This window comes from Ylistrum balloti, unplaced genomic scaffold (assembly GCF_031769215.1).
Source record: "Ylistrum balloti isolate Yb309-2 unplaced genomic scaffold, AGI_CSIRO_Ybal_v1 Utg371338, whole genome shotgun sequence".
In the NCBI taxonomy this organism is placed as follows: Eukaryota; Metazoa; Mollusca; class Bivalvia; order Pectinida; family Pectinidae; genus Ylistrum; species Ylistrum balloti.
The window spans coordinates 1,144,312-1,164,605 of record NW_026782711.1 but is presented as its reverse complement, the minus strand read 5'-3'; the positions used below and the strand labels follow the sequence as shown (position 1 = coordinate 1,164,605).

At 31.8% G+C, this 20,294-nt stretch overlaps 1 protein-coding gene across 1 annotated transcript in view; it reads left to right on the top strand.

Annotated features, from left to right (window-relative positions):
- Positions 1-11,062, top strand: part of LOC132562073 (FERM domain-containing protein 5-like) — a 68,367-nt gene extending 57,305 nt beyond the window's left edge. Inside the window, exons 12-18 of the mRNA XM_060226803.1 lie at positions 877-965; positions 3,236-3,313; positions 3,552-3,620; positions 4,084-4,172; positions 5,509-5,541; positions 7,070-7,087; positions 9,599-11,062. Of these exons, the coding sequence (XP_060082786.1) occupies positions 877-965; positions 3,236-3,313; positions 3,552-3,620; positions 4,084-4,172; positions 5,509-5,541; positions 7,070-7,087; positions 9,599-10,344 (1,122 nt within the window). The 3' untranslated portion in view covers positions 10,345-11,062. The remainder of the gene's footprint in view (positions 1-876; positions 966-3,235; positions 3,314-3,551; positions 3,621-4,083; positions 4,173-5,508; positions 5,542-7,069; positions 7,088-9,598) is intronic.
- The last annotated feature ends 9,232 nt before the right edge of the window (positions 11,063-20,294 follow it).

Below are 20,294 nucleotides of genomic sequence, written 5' to 3'. Positions count from 1 at the left end.
TTTAACAGAACTAAATTCTTTCTTTTGCAAATGTTAAATACACACTTCCTCCAGTGCATTTAAATAAAATCATTATAATTTTGTATTAATTATATATTTTTCTGGTGTTAATTATACTTTTGACATCAACTTTTGCTACCATGTTCACACCACTTAATGAAGAAGGAAGAGTCTTGCTCTCAAATTGGTTTTTTTTTAGACTTTGTCTTTTATTAATTCTATTTTTAGAAACAACAACAGGAAGCTGATGATATTGATTTAATTCTGACTCACCAATATATACTACTTGTGTTTCAGAGATACAAATGCTTCTACTGCAACTTGTATTAATCATTCTTTTATTCCAAATATGGGTGTTATTCAAGTGCCTTTTAAATATCATTAGCAAGTCTCTAATCAAAAGAAATTGAATCTAATATAATACAGAATAAGTGTTAGTCCTGATCAGTTGGCTGCCATTCTATTGGAGTTTACAAATGTCATGTTTCTAATTTCGGAATCATTCACTTCCTGTTTTTAATGCCGAGTAAGATAAATGTATTAAAGTAACATGATGAAGACATATCACATTTATGTATCAAATTAATGTCATAATACCATCAGTCTACAATGGCCAAGAGATTGAGTCCAATCAAATTCCTTACACAGGGACTTGAGAATTAGTTCCAGTCTTTGAACCTATTCTTGTCACAGATTTGAATGTATGCATGTTACTGAATGTAATTCTTAATTCTTCTAAAAAACCATCTTAACAGACCAGGAAAGGTCCATATTTACAATTACCTTAACTAAATCAAAGCCCTGTGATCCTAAAGACTGATATGATTAGTAAATAAAATGAACTAATCTCTTTGATTAATTTGTAATATTTGACAGAAGCAGCAACCAATCGGCTACAAGTGCCAGACGGTAGGGGCGTGTAAATACCTATGGCGGTGTGCTGTGGAACAGCAGTTGTTCTTCACGTAAATATATTGCAATTTTTGGATTTTGATAACTTCTATATATACTATATTTTACCTATCAAGTGTTCTTAATCAAAATATTGTGGTGACAGATTAGTTAAGTAAGTATGTATTTATGGACAAAAATTAGTTGTAGTACATTCTCTTTACCAAAAAATTGAGGATGTGGTGTTAATTTATAAGGTAGATGTACTAGTTAGATCAGTACAGCAACATACTTTAAACAAATAGGCACCTGCATCTATCTCATTGTTTTGTTTACTGTGTAAGTAAAATGTTAGTGTGGTGTTGTATCATATTCATTTGGTAACGTTGGGTTTTTTTTTTTTACTACACACATTCATAATCATGACAGATTTTCTAAGGCTTTGATAGAGATGTAGGTATGATGAAATAGTGGCACGTTCTCTCAACATTCATACTGTACAACAGTTTCCCAGCAAACTTATATGCCTGTATGCAAGTTTGAAAACAAATTGAAATATAAAGAAAAAAGGAGAAACTGTAGCATATCAAATAATGTTTGGTTCCTAGTTGATTTGGTTTTGACATGCTAGTATTTAATTTGTCTACATTCATTTACCACATGTGAAATCATCTGTGCAATTGACTTATATGTTTTCTGGTAGAATCAATAATGAGACTTCGCTGCTTGAATTGTCTTCGTTCTTTGTGCATTCTACTGATTCTGGTGGTCTTGAATCAAATGTAATTTGTAAGACATATTGCCACTAACAAGCTTCCCTGTATTGATATTCAATTCCCGTAATAGTACTTTTGGTAGCTCATCAAATCCTATTCCACTATTGATATTTGAGTTGAGAGACAAGCAGTTATGTTAAAAGGGAAGCTATTGGTGGATACATTTTCTGACTCTGTACAGATAGTAATGTGAACTGGTCTACCTTATGTATGTATTAAGTGAGATTGACAAGTTGTTAAATTTTGTGGTCAACTTTATAAATTAATGGAGAATATACTGTTATGGTTTTGGCAGTTAAGATATGTTAAAATCACAAGTTAATGTCGTATACTGTTATGGTTTTGGCAGTTTAGATATGTTAAAATCACAAGTTAATGTCGTATACTGTTATGGTTTTGGCAGTTGAGATATGTTAAAATCACAAGTTAATGTGGTATAATGTTATGGTTTTGGCAGTTTAGATATGTTAAAATCACAAGTTAATGTCGTATACTGTTATGGTTTTGGCAGTTGAGATATGTTAAAATCACAAGTTAATGTCGTATACTGTTATGGTTTTGGCAGTTGAGATATATTAAAATCACAAGTTAATGTCGTATACTGTTATGGTTTTGGCAGTTGAGATATGTTAAAATCACAAGTTAATGTCGTATACTGTTATGGTTTTGGCAGTTGAGATATGTTAAAATCACAAAATTTTCTTTCACACTTTTATAATCCTAATGAAAAAAATGGTTAGATTTCAAACCATGATGTAATACTTTATAATTGATAGAGATGTCCAATTTCCAATAATGTGTGATCACCTGAAAAGTAGATATATCCTGCTTATATTTTCATCTCAAGGACATATCCAATCTCTTATTACTGAACGAAGATTAATCTGGATACCCTATCATCTCCAGGAGGTATCTGAATCTCGTTATTAACTGAGAAGGAGATATGGCTGAATATCTTCTGGTCAATAGATGCTATCCCAGTATCTTATCATTTGAAGAAGGATATATCTATATATTGTTTCATTTCAATATGAAGATATCCCAATGTCTTATCATCTCAAGAAAGAGATGTCCCAATGTCTTATCATCTCAAGAAAGACATGTCCCAATGTCTTATCATCTCAAGAAAGAGATGTCCCAATGTCTTATCATCTCAAGAAAGACATGTCCCAATGTCTTATCATCTCGTGGAAGGGATGTCCCAATATTTTAAAATCTCAAGAAAGAGATGTCCCAATGTCTTATCATCTCGTGGAAGGGATGTCCCAATATCTTAAAATCTCAAGAAAGAGATGTCCCAATGTCTTATCATCTTAAGAAAGAGATGTCCCAATGTCTTATCATCTTAAGAAAGAGATGTCCCAATGTCTTATCATCTTAAGAAAGAGATGTCCCAATGTCTTATCATCTTAAGAAAGAGATGTCCCAATGTCTTATCATCTTAAGAAAGAGATGTCCCAATATCTTATGATCTGATTAATTATATATCCATGTACATTCTTAACAACCTACCATATCTTAAAATGCTACCTCACGTGTTTAGTTCTTTCATTATTTTGTATTTGTAGGTTACCTAACTCGGACAACCCGCCCAAGCTGAGGTCAGGAGGATCTCTGTTTTCACGAGGGTCAAAGTTCAGGTTCAGGTAGGTCAAGAAGTCACTGCTCTCTTAGTGGTCAAAGTTAAGATGGGTCAGGAAGGTCAATGTTTTTAAAAAAATTAAGTTCAAGTAGCCAAGTTAGGAAGTTCAGCATTTCAAAATTGTTAAAATTAACTTTCATGAAATATTATGGACAAAAACATGGGTTTTGATTTTCAAGGATAAATTTATTTTGTAATTCTGTTATTACTAAATAAAATATTTATCATCTTGTTATTTTTAGCGGAAAGTGTCAGAATGAAGCATATAGCAACAGTGACGGAATTAACAGGAACGAGCCGAGCTTCTCCAGGTATCTCCTACTTTCTGTTTTATAATAATGTAACATAAGTAAACAGAGATCACAGCTGATGTATAGACAGGTTACATGTATTGATTTTACAATCTTGAATAAATTCAGACATATAACATAGAATTTATGGTTTTGAGATTTTGAGATGTAGCAAGCAATAATTAAAGAAATAATTAAGACTCACAGAATAGCCCTTATCAAATGAAAACAAAATTTAACAGTAAACTGTTCACTTTTATTACTGATTTCACTTTACCTATTGTGTGTGTTTTGTACCATATTATGATAATTATAACTGCAGTCATAACTCTCACTTTGGTAACACAGTAGACGATTATTATGTGAGTTTTTATATATTCGAAGACTGTGTGTTTGAAGCATTAAATAGAAGTGTATAGGATATTTATAGTTGATTTCATTTGAACAATTGTCTGGTCAGGTTATAGTTAATGAATGTTTGTAGGTCATCATCACTGCCCAACTTTGGCAGGAAGAGTGATAGCAAGGCTTCTCTGAAGAATTCTTCAGTTCTTAATGATACTGTGAAGGAAGGTGAGTTATGTCCCTTTGGTATCTGTTTACAGTCCTTGCTTGTATAGATTGGCTTGTTAGTTGTGATATATCATATATACTCTATATACTGTTCTGCACATCATATTGAATACCGTTTCTTATTTTATGTTCTAATATTAATTCATAGCAGTAAAAATGATAATAATACAGTATAATACTCAAAGCTTATTTTATCTGTTGCATTTTTTGTTTATTTGTTTGTTTTTCAATAAAAAAAATTGTGTAATTTAAAATAATTTTTTTTTACCTTTTTTAATTGGCATCAGAAGTTATACCTCAGATGGAAATTAAACAAAAATGAAAATATGATAAAAAATTGATTTTTTTCTGTTTTGTAAAGATGTTAAAAGTTGTTTTGCATTATCTAAGTATAAACTTAGATAAGTTTGAATAAGTTTTGTGATAGGTAGCTGGAAGTGTCTCCACTTCTATGGGAAATGACAGCCACATATGAAAAAATAATACCTTTCATACGAGGGCCATATAGACCATTCAAATGAAAATGATAGAATATTCTTTTTATTTATTTCCAAATTCTGAAATGAATCACTGGTAATGTAAAGGGAAACTAACATAATATTTGCCCGACCTGTTTAATATAAGAGGAGATTTCAGAAGTTTAGAATCAGTCATTTCTCTACAAGCAAAATTTCTAGGTTTTTGTTTCCTTTTTATTTCTTTTGGTTTTTTTTGCATGCAATTACCAATATGCTACAGAATTGTTTTTGTAATGTTAAATACTTATCTACATTGTATGTTTTGATTAAGAAACATACAGATATTATATTCATTTCGTTTACAAGCTGTTGCTATCTTAAGTTGAAACTGTTATCAAAATGTAATATAACACTATGATTTTCGTGAAATAAATGTGGAAACCAAATGTATTTACTTAGATCTGTTATATATAATTAATGAGGGCAATTAAAAAACAAGTAACTTTAACGTTAAGATTTTGCTAAATTTTTGAAAATCTGTGGCTATAAGACTAGTCAAAGAATATACATAATCTCTCTCTTTCTGTGTTAGAGTCTGTAATATGGTACCAGGTATATAGTATATGTAATGTGCCCAATCTGCATGTGTCCCAGAATTTCCATCACAACCCATCATACAAATAAACTTAGATTGGTTTGACAAACCACAAATGTCCTTGGAGGTGTTTAATATGCCATCACTGTAGAATTTTCTGAACATGTCCATCTGTGAGGTGTTCTAATAATATACCTATCATGTTAATTTGATGAACACTATGGGTGATTTAGCCTTCTGTGTGTACCTCAAGATGATTGTATACCTGTTGATGTGTTAACAGTTCAACCTCTGCCAATTCTTGAGCTGAAACCAGGTAGAGTAATATTTTGTAGTGGTTCATGTGGTCGCACCTCACCTGAAGGGAGCTAACTTCAAACGAATTCCGTGCACACCTTTTCTACATCTGCTCATATTTGACCAAACTTTGCATTACTTATCAAATCTTTTGCAGAGAATCTGCTCCATATAGCACTTCAAAGTAGCATTTCAAGATCGATATCGCAAGATCTTTGAGAATTTTTTCATGTGTGTGTGTTTTTTTATTATTATCATTATTTTTATTTTCATTCTTTACATCATATAAACCTTTGCAAAACATAGATTTTTTATGAAATTGTCTGACAACTTTGATCTTTGATGAAATAGTTCAAAATAGTTCAAAATATTTCAAAATAGTTCAAAATACAGTACATTGTAGTATAAAATAACCACTGTAAAATCTTGTATAGGCATAAAGCACAGGTGTGTGTACATCAAGTAAAAATTAAAAAATAGATTTAAAGATGTTGCTAATTGATATGATATACACACAAGGATGATAAAACGTTTTAGTGATTGATTAATCAAGAAGGACATAAAACTTCCAGCTGAGATTCCATCTGCTTCGTATTTTTGCCCATCACTTCACTCCCTTGACATTCCATGCTTTGCTTTTACTTAGAGGGACTGGACACTAGTTATCTAGATCACGGTGTTATGTATTGTGACATTGATAAGTAAAAATAGATTGAAAATGTTGTGAGAATATTTGATATTTTTCTGTTCCATATTCAATATTTCACAAGTTTGACAAGTAGGATTTTTCACAAGTGTAAAGCAAATTTTCTTTTTATTACATTTTTAAATGAGAATTAAATAAAACATGAAATTAAGTGGTCAAGTTAGGAAAATATTCGTGACATCAGGTGGTTTGACATTACACTTGACAACATGAGATGACATCAGATTAGAAGTTCTTGTAACCCAACCAGTAGAAGATTTAAGTGTGACGTTTCCGTGACTACAAGGTCACCTTCATCAGACATATGACCAGTGTGGAGTGTACTAGCACTGACGTACAGAGTGTATGAGATGGTATAGAATTGACAAGCATTTTTTTTGTTCCAAAATAAAAGTTGACGCCATTCTGAATTGGCAGCTTTACGTTGTATCCTACTATTTTTCACTGTTATCTGGTGAGAATCACTCTTAAAACTTTTTATATACCAAATACGAGAAAACTGAAATGTATATGGAAAACCGGCTTATTCAACTTTACTTCATTTTCATCCAAACAAGAAAATCAGAGAATTTCATTTCATTTCATTGTAATAAATAAAGGTATATATATATATTAATCAGATGTTTACTATAAAATACCTACATGTTATTCTGCTAGACTGAATTCTCCCTGTAGAATATCTTTTTTCATGTTGTTGTTGTTTTTTTTCATATACCTAAACATTTTTTTCTATTTCCACTGTATCAACCTGTGTGTTGAGTTTCTTAATCACTTTGTATATATTATGTTTTGTTTCTAACATTAAGTTTTTCTGCATGTGTGTTTTTATTTACAATTGTAGATAAGAAACACTTTAAGGGTAAGTTTGTGCATTGTTACGGCTATAGAGGAGTATACTACTGCCATTACTACAGTGTATAATGTATTTCTAAGTCACCATAACACCAAGTCTATATAGTGGGTAGGGTCTGTACTTACTTCACCACACATGTAGGGACCTGGATTATAGGGGATCTGTTGTAGCAGATCACAACACTGCTACCTGCATGTCTGAGACCACGTATGTGGTACTGCATCTGGAATGTCTGATTATTTCTGTTAGCTGATATTGAATTAAACAACTTGATGTATTGGTCTAATGTCCAAGAACAAGGGAGGTAATCTGTGTATTGAATGGTTTATTGAGATGCTGGTTTTAAAATGATAAGAGATAAATAAGTTAAATCTAAAGGTTGATATTCAGATAATTAAGTTGTGTCACCAGAACACTGGGCTATTTTCAATATTGATAGTATTTTAGAATAATTACAGTAAGGTTATTGAGGTAATGGAACTGCCTCACATGGACATTAGGCTGTTTTCAATATTGGTGCTATTTTAGGATAATTAAACTAAGAATATACAGGTAATGAAGCTGTCTCACCAGGACACTGGTCTATTGTCAATATTGGTACTATTTTAGGATATCTGTGGTAAGGTTATTGAGATAATGGAACTGTCTCACCAGGACACTGGTCTATTGTCAATATTGGTACTATTTTAGGATATCTGTGGTAAGGTTATTGAGATAATGGAACTGTCTCACCAGGACACTGATCTATTGTCAATATTGGTACTGTTTTAGGATATCTGTGGTAAGGTTATTGAGATAATGGAACCGTCTCACCAGGACACTGGTCTATTGTCAATATTGGTACTATTTTAGGATATCTGTGGTAAGGTTATTGAGGCAATGGAAATGCCTCACCAGGACTCTGGTCTATTGTCAATATTGGTACTATTTTAGGATAATTACAGTAAGAATATTAAGGTAATGGAGTTATTTTAGGATATCTCACTGTAACTCCATTATTCCACGTATACAATTTTAACAATATATAAAAATGTTATTATTAACACTTACTTTTATTACATGTGTGCTTTTATGTGTAACAGATCCTATCTCTAAATGTTTCTGTCTTGTAATTGTTGGTCTAGTCTATCCTGCATTTATAGATTGCAACACCTTTTCCATGGTGATGGTGATATGTTTGTATGGAGTTTCTATTGATTGTTGTTCATGCTGTATGACTTGATGAACATTAACTTTAATTCTCTAACAAAGCTCACATTGGCTTAAAGTACTGGTGAACTTGAATTTGTTGTATATCCAACTATTCCTTTTTTTGTATGGCAATCATATAAACCCTTTATATTGCACTCACTAACATTTATATAAAATTCTTTTATCTAGAAAAAACGATGAACATTGTTTTGAAATATCACTTAATGTTATTTTTAATGCTTTTTATCTTCAAACTCCAAAAATTTGTGTATATTGGAAGAAACAAGGTTTTCATTTAAAACTTTTTTTCTCTTTCTCTCTTTGTCTTCAATAGCATCAAGTTGATTTTCTTCATTTAAGACCAGATGTGTTTTAGATATCCATCAGGAGAACTTACATAATGAGGATATTACTCAAGTTTTCCTTTCATATTAGATTTATGAAACAAGCCTTCAAAATAGGTCTGTACTGGCACCCACATGAAATGGAAAGAATGTAAGATTCTGTTCATCACATAACTTTTCCCAAGAAATTGCCAAAATTAGCATTTCGTCAGACTGATAAAAAAGCAATATTGTCATTCTGTATATATTTTCTTTGGTGATGCATATGACTCTACAAACTTTTGAAGTCATAATTGAAACAATGAGACCCTCGAGTCAATCACAGCTCTGCTTGATGTCATTACGCTTGTGATTGTAACAGACTTTATCTAATAGATGTTTATATACTTACATAGTTATGTGTGATCTGTAAAATTCTAATCTGAATGTTGAAGCTGACATTGATGATGAAAGAAATAAGTTTTTTCTGTTTGTAGTTAAACAGATCCTCAGGAGGATTGTTAAATAAATGATGTGTTTGATATCTCTGCCCCATTATTTAAGTTTTATCTTATACCACACGCAAAGCTGGTAAATTTTACAGGTCAAAATTTTCACAATTTTCTTTTAAAACAATCAAATTATATTTAATGAATATTATATTTAATGAATAAAATTTTGTGATCTGATTGTAAAGGGACATCTTACACACGTCCTATTATTTCACTGACTAACTTTTCACTTTGATGGAGCAGGAATTAGTGAAAATATCATCCTGGAAATATATAATGGAATAAACAGTATTGTTCTTTCAACAGGTCCGAAAAAATTAACTCTAGGTAAAAGAATACTTTACCAGACGATGGTAAATGATGTGTATAATTGATAGAAAGCGGTCTTCGTTCATGAAGTCATTTTTCTTTTGTGGAAAATGAAATCCTGTAAAATAGGATTGTTAAAACTGTGGTTGTTATTAATGATATGTGTTGTTTTTTATTTCCAGAATCTGCTGTAGATGTGGAAGGACTGGATACCTCTACCAATATGGAGACACTACCAACCAGTCCAATCGTCAAGGCCCCTGTTGCTGTGGAAGAGGACGTGACTATTGCAGACACTATTGAGGTAGTACAAGCAGTGGAACAGCAGTCCCCGGTCAAAGTCAATGGCATGATTCCATCACAAGCAAGCTCAGAGTCTGCGGACAACAAGCTGCCTGATTACGAACCAAATTTTACCCTGATTGAGGACGAGATTATTGTGGATAGAAAAGACGAAGATGAGATTGACGAGAAAGTGGAAGAAGATTCTGCTCCGAAGATAAGTCTCGATGAACAGATCAAATCCCTGGAGGAAGAAATCTTAAAAAAGGATAGTTTCTCAAAGACCAACAACCATGTTGAAGCTGAATCGTCTGGACCTGTCATCACAGAGACTGTTGAGCCACAGACGAAAAACATGGTTGGATCTGCACCACTTGCTAGTAATGCTGTCGACACGTCATCAACCAATCACACTCAAGCCACAACAGACAGCCCTGTTGTCCTGAAGAAATCAGGCCCATCCTGTTGTGCTGTGTTCATGTCTACACTAGTGTTTATCATGCTGACTCTGGCCGTGGTCGCCATAGTGATCTACAACTCCAATATCAACCATCCTATCGCCAAACAGTTGAAGCAGCAGATGAAGTTTGTTGAACCAGTAAGAGATTACATCACACACCAAGTGCAATCCATATTTAAATCGTAAACTCCTCATCTGTACATAGGAACACAGAGGAGCACATTTACATGACAAACATGTAACCTACACTGAGATTTCTCTGGCGACATTAAGGTGATATCAAGGTATCTCAAAAATTTATATTCTTATCAGATTTGAGACAAAAACAGCAGTAATTTGCATATCTTTCTGCAAGTCTGTGTAGTTTTCCTAGCGGGAGAATTCATTTCTTTTATCATCAAATTCTCAATTCTCGTTAAATTAAAAAGATGTTCAAATTTATGAATATCGTGAAATAGAACTGTGTGGTGACGTGAGAACTTTTAAATCCTTCCTTACCTTGTAATTTTTATTCCATATTGCTGATTTTGATTAACTTAGATATTTTACAGCAGTGTAGAGCCTGAGGAAGTCTCAGTGTTATGTATAATGGCCAAGGGTAATAGGCTTTTTATATACTTTGGTGTAAGGGAGTTTTTTTTTCTTCATTTTGATGAAATAAGGTGTAGTTTGTAGATGATGTCACTGGTTGGAGATTATTAAAGGATTGACTGGATGGACATTTTATTGATAATGTTTTAAAAAGCAGGAGTTTCACTGCTAATGTAAATCAGATTTTTGTCCTAATCAGGGAAGTAGCATTGTCAATTATTTTAATTTTTGAACAAAGAATATGTCAAAATTATGTACATGATCTATCTGGCATCTGATTATTTTTTTTCTTATGCTAAGAAATGAATTCAATGTTAACAGTGAACCATTCATATGGATGTTATAGATTCCTTTTTATCTTTGAATCCTATTTACAAAATAAATGCATATTTTAAAATATTTGCATTATTTTATTGGAACAATGGCCTTTTAAGCCTATTGTAACGTGTAGACATATCAGACAGTCATACTGTATAATTATGTAAAACATTTTCAATCACTTATTTACACATTGTAATAACAGAATATGTCATTTTGTAATATAATCATATGCTTCCTTATTCATTTACATTTTCTTCTCAAATTTTTCATACATATCTTTTATGTGATATCGTTGTAAATCATATCTTTAAGTGTCATATACTGCATGTTTTTATGAACAATACTTATTGCTGGAGATCAATATTTCAGCCTTACAATCGTTGGTTATGATTCAGTAGTACCTTCATGTCTGTGACATTTTTAACACTTTGGTGATGATATTTTGTTTTCTTATACAAAATCAGCCATTTTTGTAAAAAGCAAATGTTTGTATTGAATGTTATCATGATTTTAAGGATAACATTATAAAAAAAGAAGGACTTTAAAACACATTATATTGTAGATATAAATTTCTAAAAATTATGCAATTTATGTATACATACTGCTATAAACTTGATAGTATTTACTTAGGCTTTCCAAACAAATATAAGGCAGTCAATTTATGACTTTGTGTTGGAAATTGAGTTAATTTGTTTTGATGTAAATACTGTGCCATTTGAGAACCATTAGAGAATTAACTGCAAGAATTTGTCCTTGTGTTAATTCTCATTTCCATCCTTTTCGCAGTGTTGTCTGTGTTTGGCCATGTATTGTGAAATCTCGATTGAGTTGGCTCATTTCTTGGAAAAAGTAATAGGTTTAATTCTGAATATTTCTCTTCAGAAGAATGAGTCTTGAAATCAATTTACTTGTCATATCCAACTATTTGAAGACTGTTGAAAGTTTGAATCTCTCAAACTTCCTGAATGGCTGCATTTACCTCCCTTCCTCCACCAGACTGTAACTGGTGGCAGGATATTACAGGGTAATTTCATCCTTGTTATGTATCTAAAAATATGTTTTTTTATCAGTTATCTTGACATACCCAACATTTATCAGCTAATGGTAGATCAATACATTGTGAAGATGGATAAAATTCTTCTTTTGAATGCAATTTAACATTGTGTATATATATATATAATTTACTCTCTTTAGCATAATCTCACATTTCTTATAACATAATTTTATGATAAAAAAGTTATCTGCTTAGTGTCTTGTTGAAAAGACTTTCCCAGACTTTTAATTTGATTGGACAGATATATTGTAGATCAATATTTTTTTACGATGTAGTGCCAGCTTAGATAACGAAACTGAGCAAGCTGTTACGACAATTTTAGTATATGACATCAAGAGTTTCAGAGTCATTTTGTTTTAGATTCTCAATAAAGTCCAGCACCTAGATTTTATATGATAGAGTATGTAGGCAGCCGATATTTCTATTGTTTAGGAGAATTATACTGAAGTATGTGAACATATTCCTCCTAAATATATCCATTACTCCTGATTATCAGGTGTGTGATCATCATCTCATTTTTTTATACACTGGTTAGTTTTTTTAAATTTTGTTTTATGTTACCAGATAGGTTAAAACTTTGTGTACCCTGACATGCTGTTTACAATTACTACATTTCAAAAACATTTTGTGTACAACAACACCATGATTGTACCTGAGCTCCAGATGTTTAACCTTTACACATCAAATTTTAAAAGTGTAATTCCCCAGAAAGAATTTTGTGAATGGAACAGTTTAGATATGTAATGGAATTTTCTGAATGAATTAACTGGTCATCTGGTTCTACTTTTGGGATTTAATACAAAATTATGAAATAGAATAAAAACTGAAAGCAGATCAGTTCTTATACAGGTATTGACCATCTTATCATACGGAAAAACACCCTCAATTTCCTTACATTACTTTCAATACTTTTTTGATAAAGCTGAAGGCAATATTACAAAAGGTAATTGAAAAGGCAATAGAATTGTAGTATTGTGAATGATGTGTCTGGGGAGGGGTGTCTTATCGGAAGAGATTATTGTCACTGATTTCTGTTGGCCCCACTTCCACATTCTCATGTTGGTAACTGATTTGTTTCTCTACTTAACTTATCCCTTACTAATATTGTTGATTACTAACCAAATGGAAGCTTAATACTTCTGTGCTCTAGTATAAAACTCAAACTTATGGTCATTTAGAGCATTTCAAATAACATTTTTGAATACGGTAACCATTTATACAAAACAAGCAGAAAATGAAAATTTGTGACTGAAAATATGTTTCGACTAGATGGTTTACCGGTCATCTAAAGTGACCGTAGAAGATTGTTGGTACAGATTATATGTTAAAGAGATTTTATATCATCCATCGCAAAGATTTTATCTCATATCACCATTTTAAAGTTTACAGAGAAATCACTATTAGAACAATCTGAGATTGGCACAGATCTCGAAAGTGACAATAAAGGGAGACTGTCATGATATCAATCATGGTTTTGGTAGCTTACCCCCTTAAGTCATTGATGAGTTTCATCATTAGAGTGGGGAATCAGTAGTAAGTTACATGTTAACTGTTTTAATAAGTTCTCCTCTACTGACATTGAAGTCATGGACCAATTAAAGTTCTCATTTTTTATCTAATAGCATGCTTCACAACTTTATATGAATTGGGACCACAATATTTAGGTAAATGACATTTATAAAAATGGACACTCAACTCTATTTTGTAATTTTCAGAACGTCATCAAACTAAGTGTTTTAATAAATAGCAACTAGAATGACCATCCAAGATAAAGTCCATCCATGCTTATAGTAAATTACTGTAACTAAATGACATTGACATGAAAACACTGAAGAATTGATCTTTTGTCTTGTTTTGCTTTTTACTGTGGAACTTCTAATTTCGGTGGTTTGAGTCATGGGATACCTTTCGTTACAGTTCAACACGATATCAGAATTAATTAACTTTTTTCGAAACCAGTATATTACCCTGGTGGTCTTTTTCTAAAGTTGAACTGTTGACTTTCGCCATGATTTATTTTTACATATTGGTGTTGTTGCAACATTTGATGTAAAGATTCAATACCATGGAATAAGCTAAACTAGGAAGTGGTTTATGTATTGTCTCCTTGCTTTTTGTATCATTAACAACTATACATTTGTTTCAGTTCCAACTTGCCTTCCAATCTTCCTCTTTTTGCCGCCTAATGATCCACACCTCTAAACCAACCCTTACCCTCCTTTCAACCTTTCTTTCCTTGCCTCATAACAATAGTAGACATCAGAATACTGGAAAATAATGTATTCATCAATAGTTATGATATGCATTAAATAGTTTACCTTGTGTTTTTTCTGATTAAGCATGTTTAAAATGAATTCATTGTCAAAATCATTGATACAGTGACTGACCATAAGTCTCTCACATTTTTTTTATGCTATGATATATTCATTATATTTATTAATTTTTTAAAATGATTTCCTTCACTTTGTTTAGGGATGGATCTTGACAATATTTGGCTGTGTTGTAAAATAATATCCATATGTCCTTCTCATGATATTCGTTTAATTGTCCCTTGGTTATTTGAGGAGTAATACAAAATTATCTACACTGCTAATTTCCTTGTGATGCCATTTTCCTATATACACTTACCAAAATGATGTCAGAATGACATTCCAAAAAATTGCATGTTGTAAATAAATTATTACCGTGGTCATAAACAATGGAAAACAATGGAAATGACATGAGTTGAAGCAGGAAACAATTCTTCATAAGGATACAAAATTCCATTAAAATGATCCATAAAAAAAGTCAAGAAAATTCATTTCAGAAGGTTAGAAATGCAAAGAATACATAGTAGAATGAAACAACAAAAAAGACTTACAACACATCACTGTCAGTCAACTGGTTAGAGAAAGTCTCATAGCTGACAGCACATCACTGTCAGTCTACTGGTTAGAGAAAGTCTCATAGCTGCTTCTGCTGAATGCATATTTTTTTTTGCAACGCTTAAAGTTTTCTATAATTTCATATAAAGTGTAACAATATGCTATAATCCATGATAGGAATGTGTTGACTGCTTTTGTTGTTTTATTGCTTTTTAGCCATCAATGATAAAATTGTTATGAAATCACCTTTATGTTTGATATTTTGACTGCTTTTCCTATGGACTATTCGAATCATTCTTCAAACAATTTTGTTTAGGTAAGAGAGAGTTTGTAATGTTTGTAGGTTTGCTAGATAAATTGATCAATCTTCTTTTTGCTAAATCCCTATACATTGAGAATTCAGGTGTGCTGTAGATATATTTTAACCTTTCTTTATATGAACGTTTGTCTATTCTTCTTAATTGTGGATCATAAACTTTATAAATGTATAAGAATTAGATATTGAACTGAAATGTAAAGTGTTTCGGGAATCGTTAATTATTGCTCAATTGCAGAAGCATTGTATAATGATAAAAATCAGGTGTGGTAACCTATCTGATATCTGATCAAGCTAGTCACGACAACTTCCAGTGTCCTTACTAGTCAAGTGACAGTTCATAAGATGTTGATTGATGCTAACACATTATGTCTTGGCTGGTCAGTTGCTGGTCAGTAGCTGGTCAATTGAAATGAGAATTGTTATTGCTTTGATAAGTGACTCTGGTTTTACCTTTCGTTGTCTAAGCCTTGCTGGGCGAGTCATGTGTTCCATGGAATTATAACCTATGTTTTAGATCATGTCCAGATAAATGAAAGTCAATCATATTGCAATATTCTTTTGTTTTACATATTAATTGTTTGATATAGATAATTCTTTGCGTAGCTTGCCATATCTTTAACACAAAACTTGTCTTTAAATTCAAAGCTGATCAGAAACCAATTAACAGCAGAGTGATTTCTGAGTGATTTCTGAGCAATGCCTTTAATGCTAGTTTGATGCTTTGCTTTGCTGGCATGTCGTTACTGCTTTTTATGTTAAGTATGTTGGAATAGAAAATCATTTTCGTTGAAATTAACACATGCTTGAATCTAGGAACACAATTAAAACCACCTCTCTCATTTAGCTTAATCTCAATTTTAACATTGATTTCAATAGTGTACACTTTGTTTTACCTGTTGTGAAAACATAAGTGTATTTGAATTTAACGTGTATGAAACGTTTAATGTCGCTCAGAGTGTACCCTATTTTATATAGTGATATGCCTGGAAAAAAATTCCTGTCTATCTGTTGTTGTTTAAGGAAAATGTCAAAAGATACTTGTTTCATATGATAAGCCCATACTTTGAATCTGAGGTTCCGTACTTGTCCAATGAGCTTACAGTGTGACAAATATGGTAGTTAATGTTGGTCACTGTTTCCAATAGTAACGAAAACTCTTCATAAACCTTCTACTGCTGTGCTCATCTTTGTACAGAATTAGCATGATTGACATTACCACATCGAAAACTAGTGGAAATTTCCACTGAGTGACGGGGGAATGTATCAAAGTGGTGGATGAGTGTTATGTGTACTGAACAAATCACCTATTTTTGTAAGATGTAAAATTCATTAGGAGTCTTGTAGATAACTATGTGTTGTGAACTATCACTTATTTAATTATTCATGTTGGTTTGTGAATTTTTGTATATACCACTCTTCTATAATTATATCAAATTTTTGTTTACTTTTGACAGAATTTATTCATTAATTATTGATATAATTAATATTATCTCATTTTTACATATTTTTGTTTTCTAAAATCTAGATTGTTGTGATGAAAAATAGTTTTTATGTGTGTTAAGGTCAGCTCAATATCAAACAATCTTCCAGAAGCAATGTATTATTGCTGAACTGTCAAATTAAAAAAAAAAAAAATTCAATTATACTTTTCACATATGGAAATAGAAAAATCTGAGGTATTTTTTTTCATATATCAGACATTTTTGATGGTAAGAAGACAAAATTGGCTTGACTGATACAACCTGTTGATTGTTACTGTTATGGTAATATGTACTTACTATATCCATAGAGAGAGTCATATACTATTTTTATCCAGCTTTCTTGAACAGATATGTACTGTACAATATAGATAAAAATGTCATATATTATACTTATAAAAATATATACAATAATGATTTACTTTTCAGAAGATATTTGCAGGGCATGATATATATGCAATTGTTATTGGAATACATTTACAAACTTCAAAACACAAAATGTTAAATGTGTAATGATTGGTGAGTTTTAACCAATCAAAATGGTTCTTTTTCACAAAACCTTGACAAAGTTTCCAATTTTGTAAACTTACGTGTGGATGGAAGAATGTTTGAATGTAAATTCCTGAGTCACATAGAAATACTTTGAAACAGTCAGATGAAATCATATCAGAGTGTTTTAATTTAATGTAAAACATAATTTGGTGGTCATTAAGTGTTTCAATGAAAAAGTACAATACATAATTATCTCAATATTTTAATGAAAAGTATTTAAAAGGTAAATAACACTAATCCCAAATTTTGTAAAATATAGGAAAAACAAAATCATGCTCACAAATTCTCACCTGCACTCAAATTCTTAAAAAACAAAACAAGAATTGATGTTGTAATAATCTTTTCAGGATTTTTAAAATTGAATTTGTACATGAGAATTTGTTTGAATTTCCTGAAATGTAGACTTATTATACTGAATATATAATCTCCTTGGCTACAACAAACCTGTGTTATATCTAGGACACCTTTTTATTTACAGACACATGGTAACGAGGACTAACATAAAGGTTATATTTAGTAGAAGTATATTATTGACATCATTATAAACAATGAAGTAGTCTCAAAGATGTAAAATTCTGAAGGTAAGAAATATAATAAGAACAAACGAGTCCCACACTACAATAGATTGTCTCAAAATGCACTTAGGTAATTATCTTTAAAAAAGTGGTTTGAAAATTCTGAATCATTTATAGGATTTAGGCTTAGTTTATAAATATACATTGTGCATTGTTCATATTGTCTCTCAAATTTGAAAATTTGCGATGAATGTTTGTTGGTCATGGCAAAAAAAAAAAAAAAAAAAAAATAAAGGTAAAATTGACTGCAAGTAACTATAAAATGCCCAATAAAACATCCACATTGGCAGAAGCCAATTTTCTTCACCACCAACATTAAATTGATTGGAAAGAATGTCTTTGATTACAAATTATATATTTTAGTTTGTATTTAAGTTATAAGTGATTTATTTTAAAGATTTTTATGATTTATCTCTGTTTATTTTCTGTATTATTGATGTTGTGTCCTACTTAAATCTCCTGACAGCTGAAATGAAGCTTGAATAAAAGAAGCAAAAATAGAGAATTGGTTCTTTTTTTTTCAAATCAACTGCAACAAACTAGATATACCTAGATCCCAAACACAAAATAGAGTATTCTAAACCTAAAACACAAAACACTGAAGAAATGGAACAAGCAGGCACTTTTAATGTATTTCCTGCACCACAAAAGGCCCTTGTCTGATGGTAGATTTAAGGGAGATTGAAAATATGACATGCAAGGAAGGATTTGTTAATGATCCAATAAGATAGCTTAAAAGACAGTTGGATGGCAGATTGACAATACTAGGCATTGTTTGGTAACCTGGCCTAAGGAACAGTGTTGCATCAGTCTGGTGTCATCTTCTTCCTTTAAATATCTTCTCAGTTACCAAGAGGCTAAGATTAATGATTTTTGGCTTGTAGCTTTCTGGGATGAAGCCAGGCAATATGTGCAAAAAGTGAATTTTACCAATATTCAAGTTCGTGGGCATCAAATTTGTTAAAGCTTTCTATTAAGCAACTTAAAATTTTTGTCAGATGAGCTCTTGAGGTTGAGATCAACAAATTTTGTGAAAAAAAGAGATGACCTCGACCTGTATGAAAGATCACTATGATCAAATTTGTTGAAACATTCAAAACAACTTCAGATGATTAACCAGGGGGCGTAGAATCCTGATATTTGGCTGGTAGGTTCAAGAGATGAAGTCTGGCAAAGTGTATGAACAGGGACAACCTTGACCTATATTCAAAGACACTGGAGTCAATTTTGTTATAAGATGCAAAACAACGAACCAAAACCCAAGAATCCCTGTATTTGAGCACCTGGATGAGGTTTTAAAAATAAAATAAAAATAAAAAAAAGACTTAACCCATATACAAAGTAATAAGGCATACAATTAAAATATTTGGCTAGTTAATTCGTTGGAATGATGATAAAAGAGCTAAAAAATGCTTGACCCATATTAAAGGTCATAGAGGTCAAATTTGTTAAAGCCATGAAATCAACCCTACCTGAGATGAAATCAGAAAAGAAAAAAATAATGAGCTTGACTTATATTCAATGTCACAGGTCTGATTTGCCTTCGAGAACAGGATCTGTTGGAGGTGAATAATGAGTAGCATTAATGTTGCTTTTTGAAAAGTTGTTTTAAATTGGCTTTAGATCCACTTTAAAGCTCAGTGATGTGATATAATATAAACTTTGTCAGAAGTTAAGGATCACCTTTATCTTAGATTATGACAAAGGAATGTTTTAGGCATATACTAACACTGAAACTATATACTGCTGATAGGAAATTTACATAACGATAAGTTCTGTATCGTTTTAAAAACGACGTGCTCAGAGGCATTCCCGAAGTCTAGAAAAAAGTCTGTTCTAATTGTCTTTAACAGATACGCTATCAAATCACCTAAATATGTTGCTTGATCAAGAAGATTAACTAATCAACGGGTTATGTTGGGTGTGACAATGTCAATAACAGGCATAGCCACCTCGCTTCTGGTATACGTCTTGTTCTATTCGTCTCGTACCATTGTCAAGATACTGAAGCTTGTTTTAAGGAAACACTCCTGAATCAATGCAGCCTGTAATTCTACATGTTTTGGATCCCATGCATCTGCTTTTTGTACGAGATGGTCTTACATATGCTGAATTTGTTTATGTCGGGTGACATTGTTGGCCAAAGGAGAGTATATATCACTTCTTGGTGAAGTATTGACTAGGCGGGCTCTGTTTGGTTTGCCATTGTCATTCTATGGGATATGCAGACTTCCAATGAATGGCCATCGACATGTGGAACAAGTAAAAGTAGAAGGACCTGATTAAGGTACGTCTGCCTATTTGATACTCCATCAAGGACTTGCAAGTGAGTTTTACAGTTTAGCGAAAAACATACCCAAACAGTAACAACGTCACAGCCAA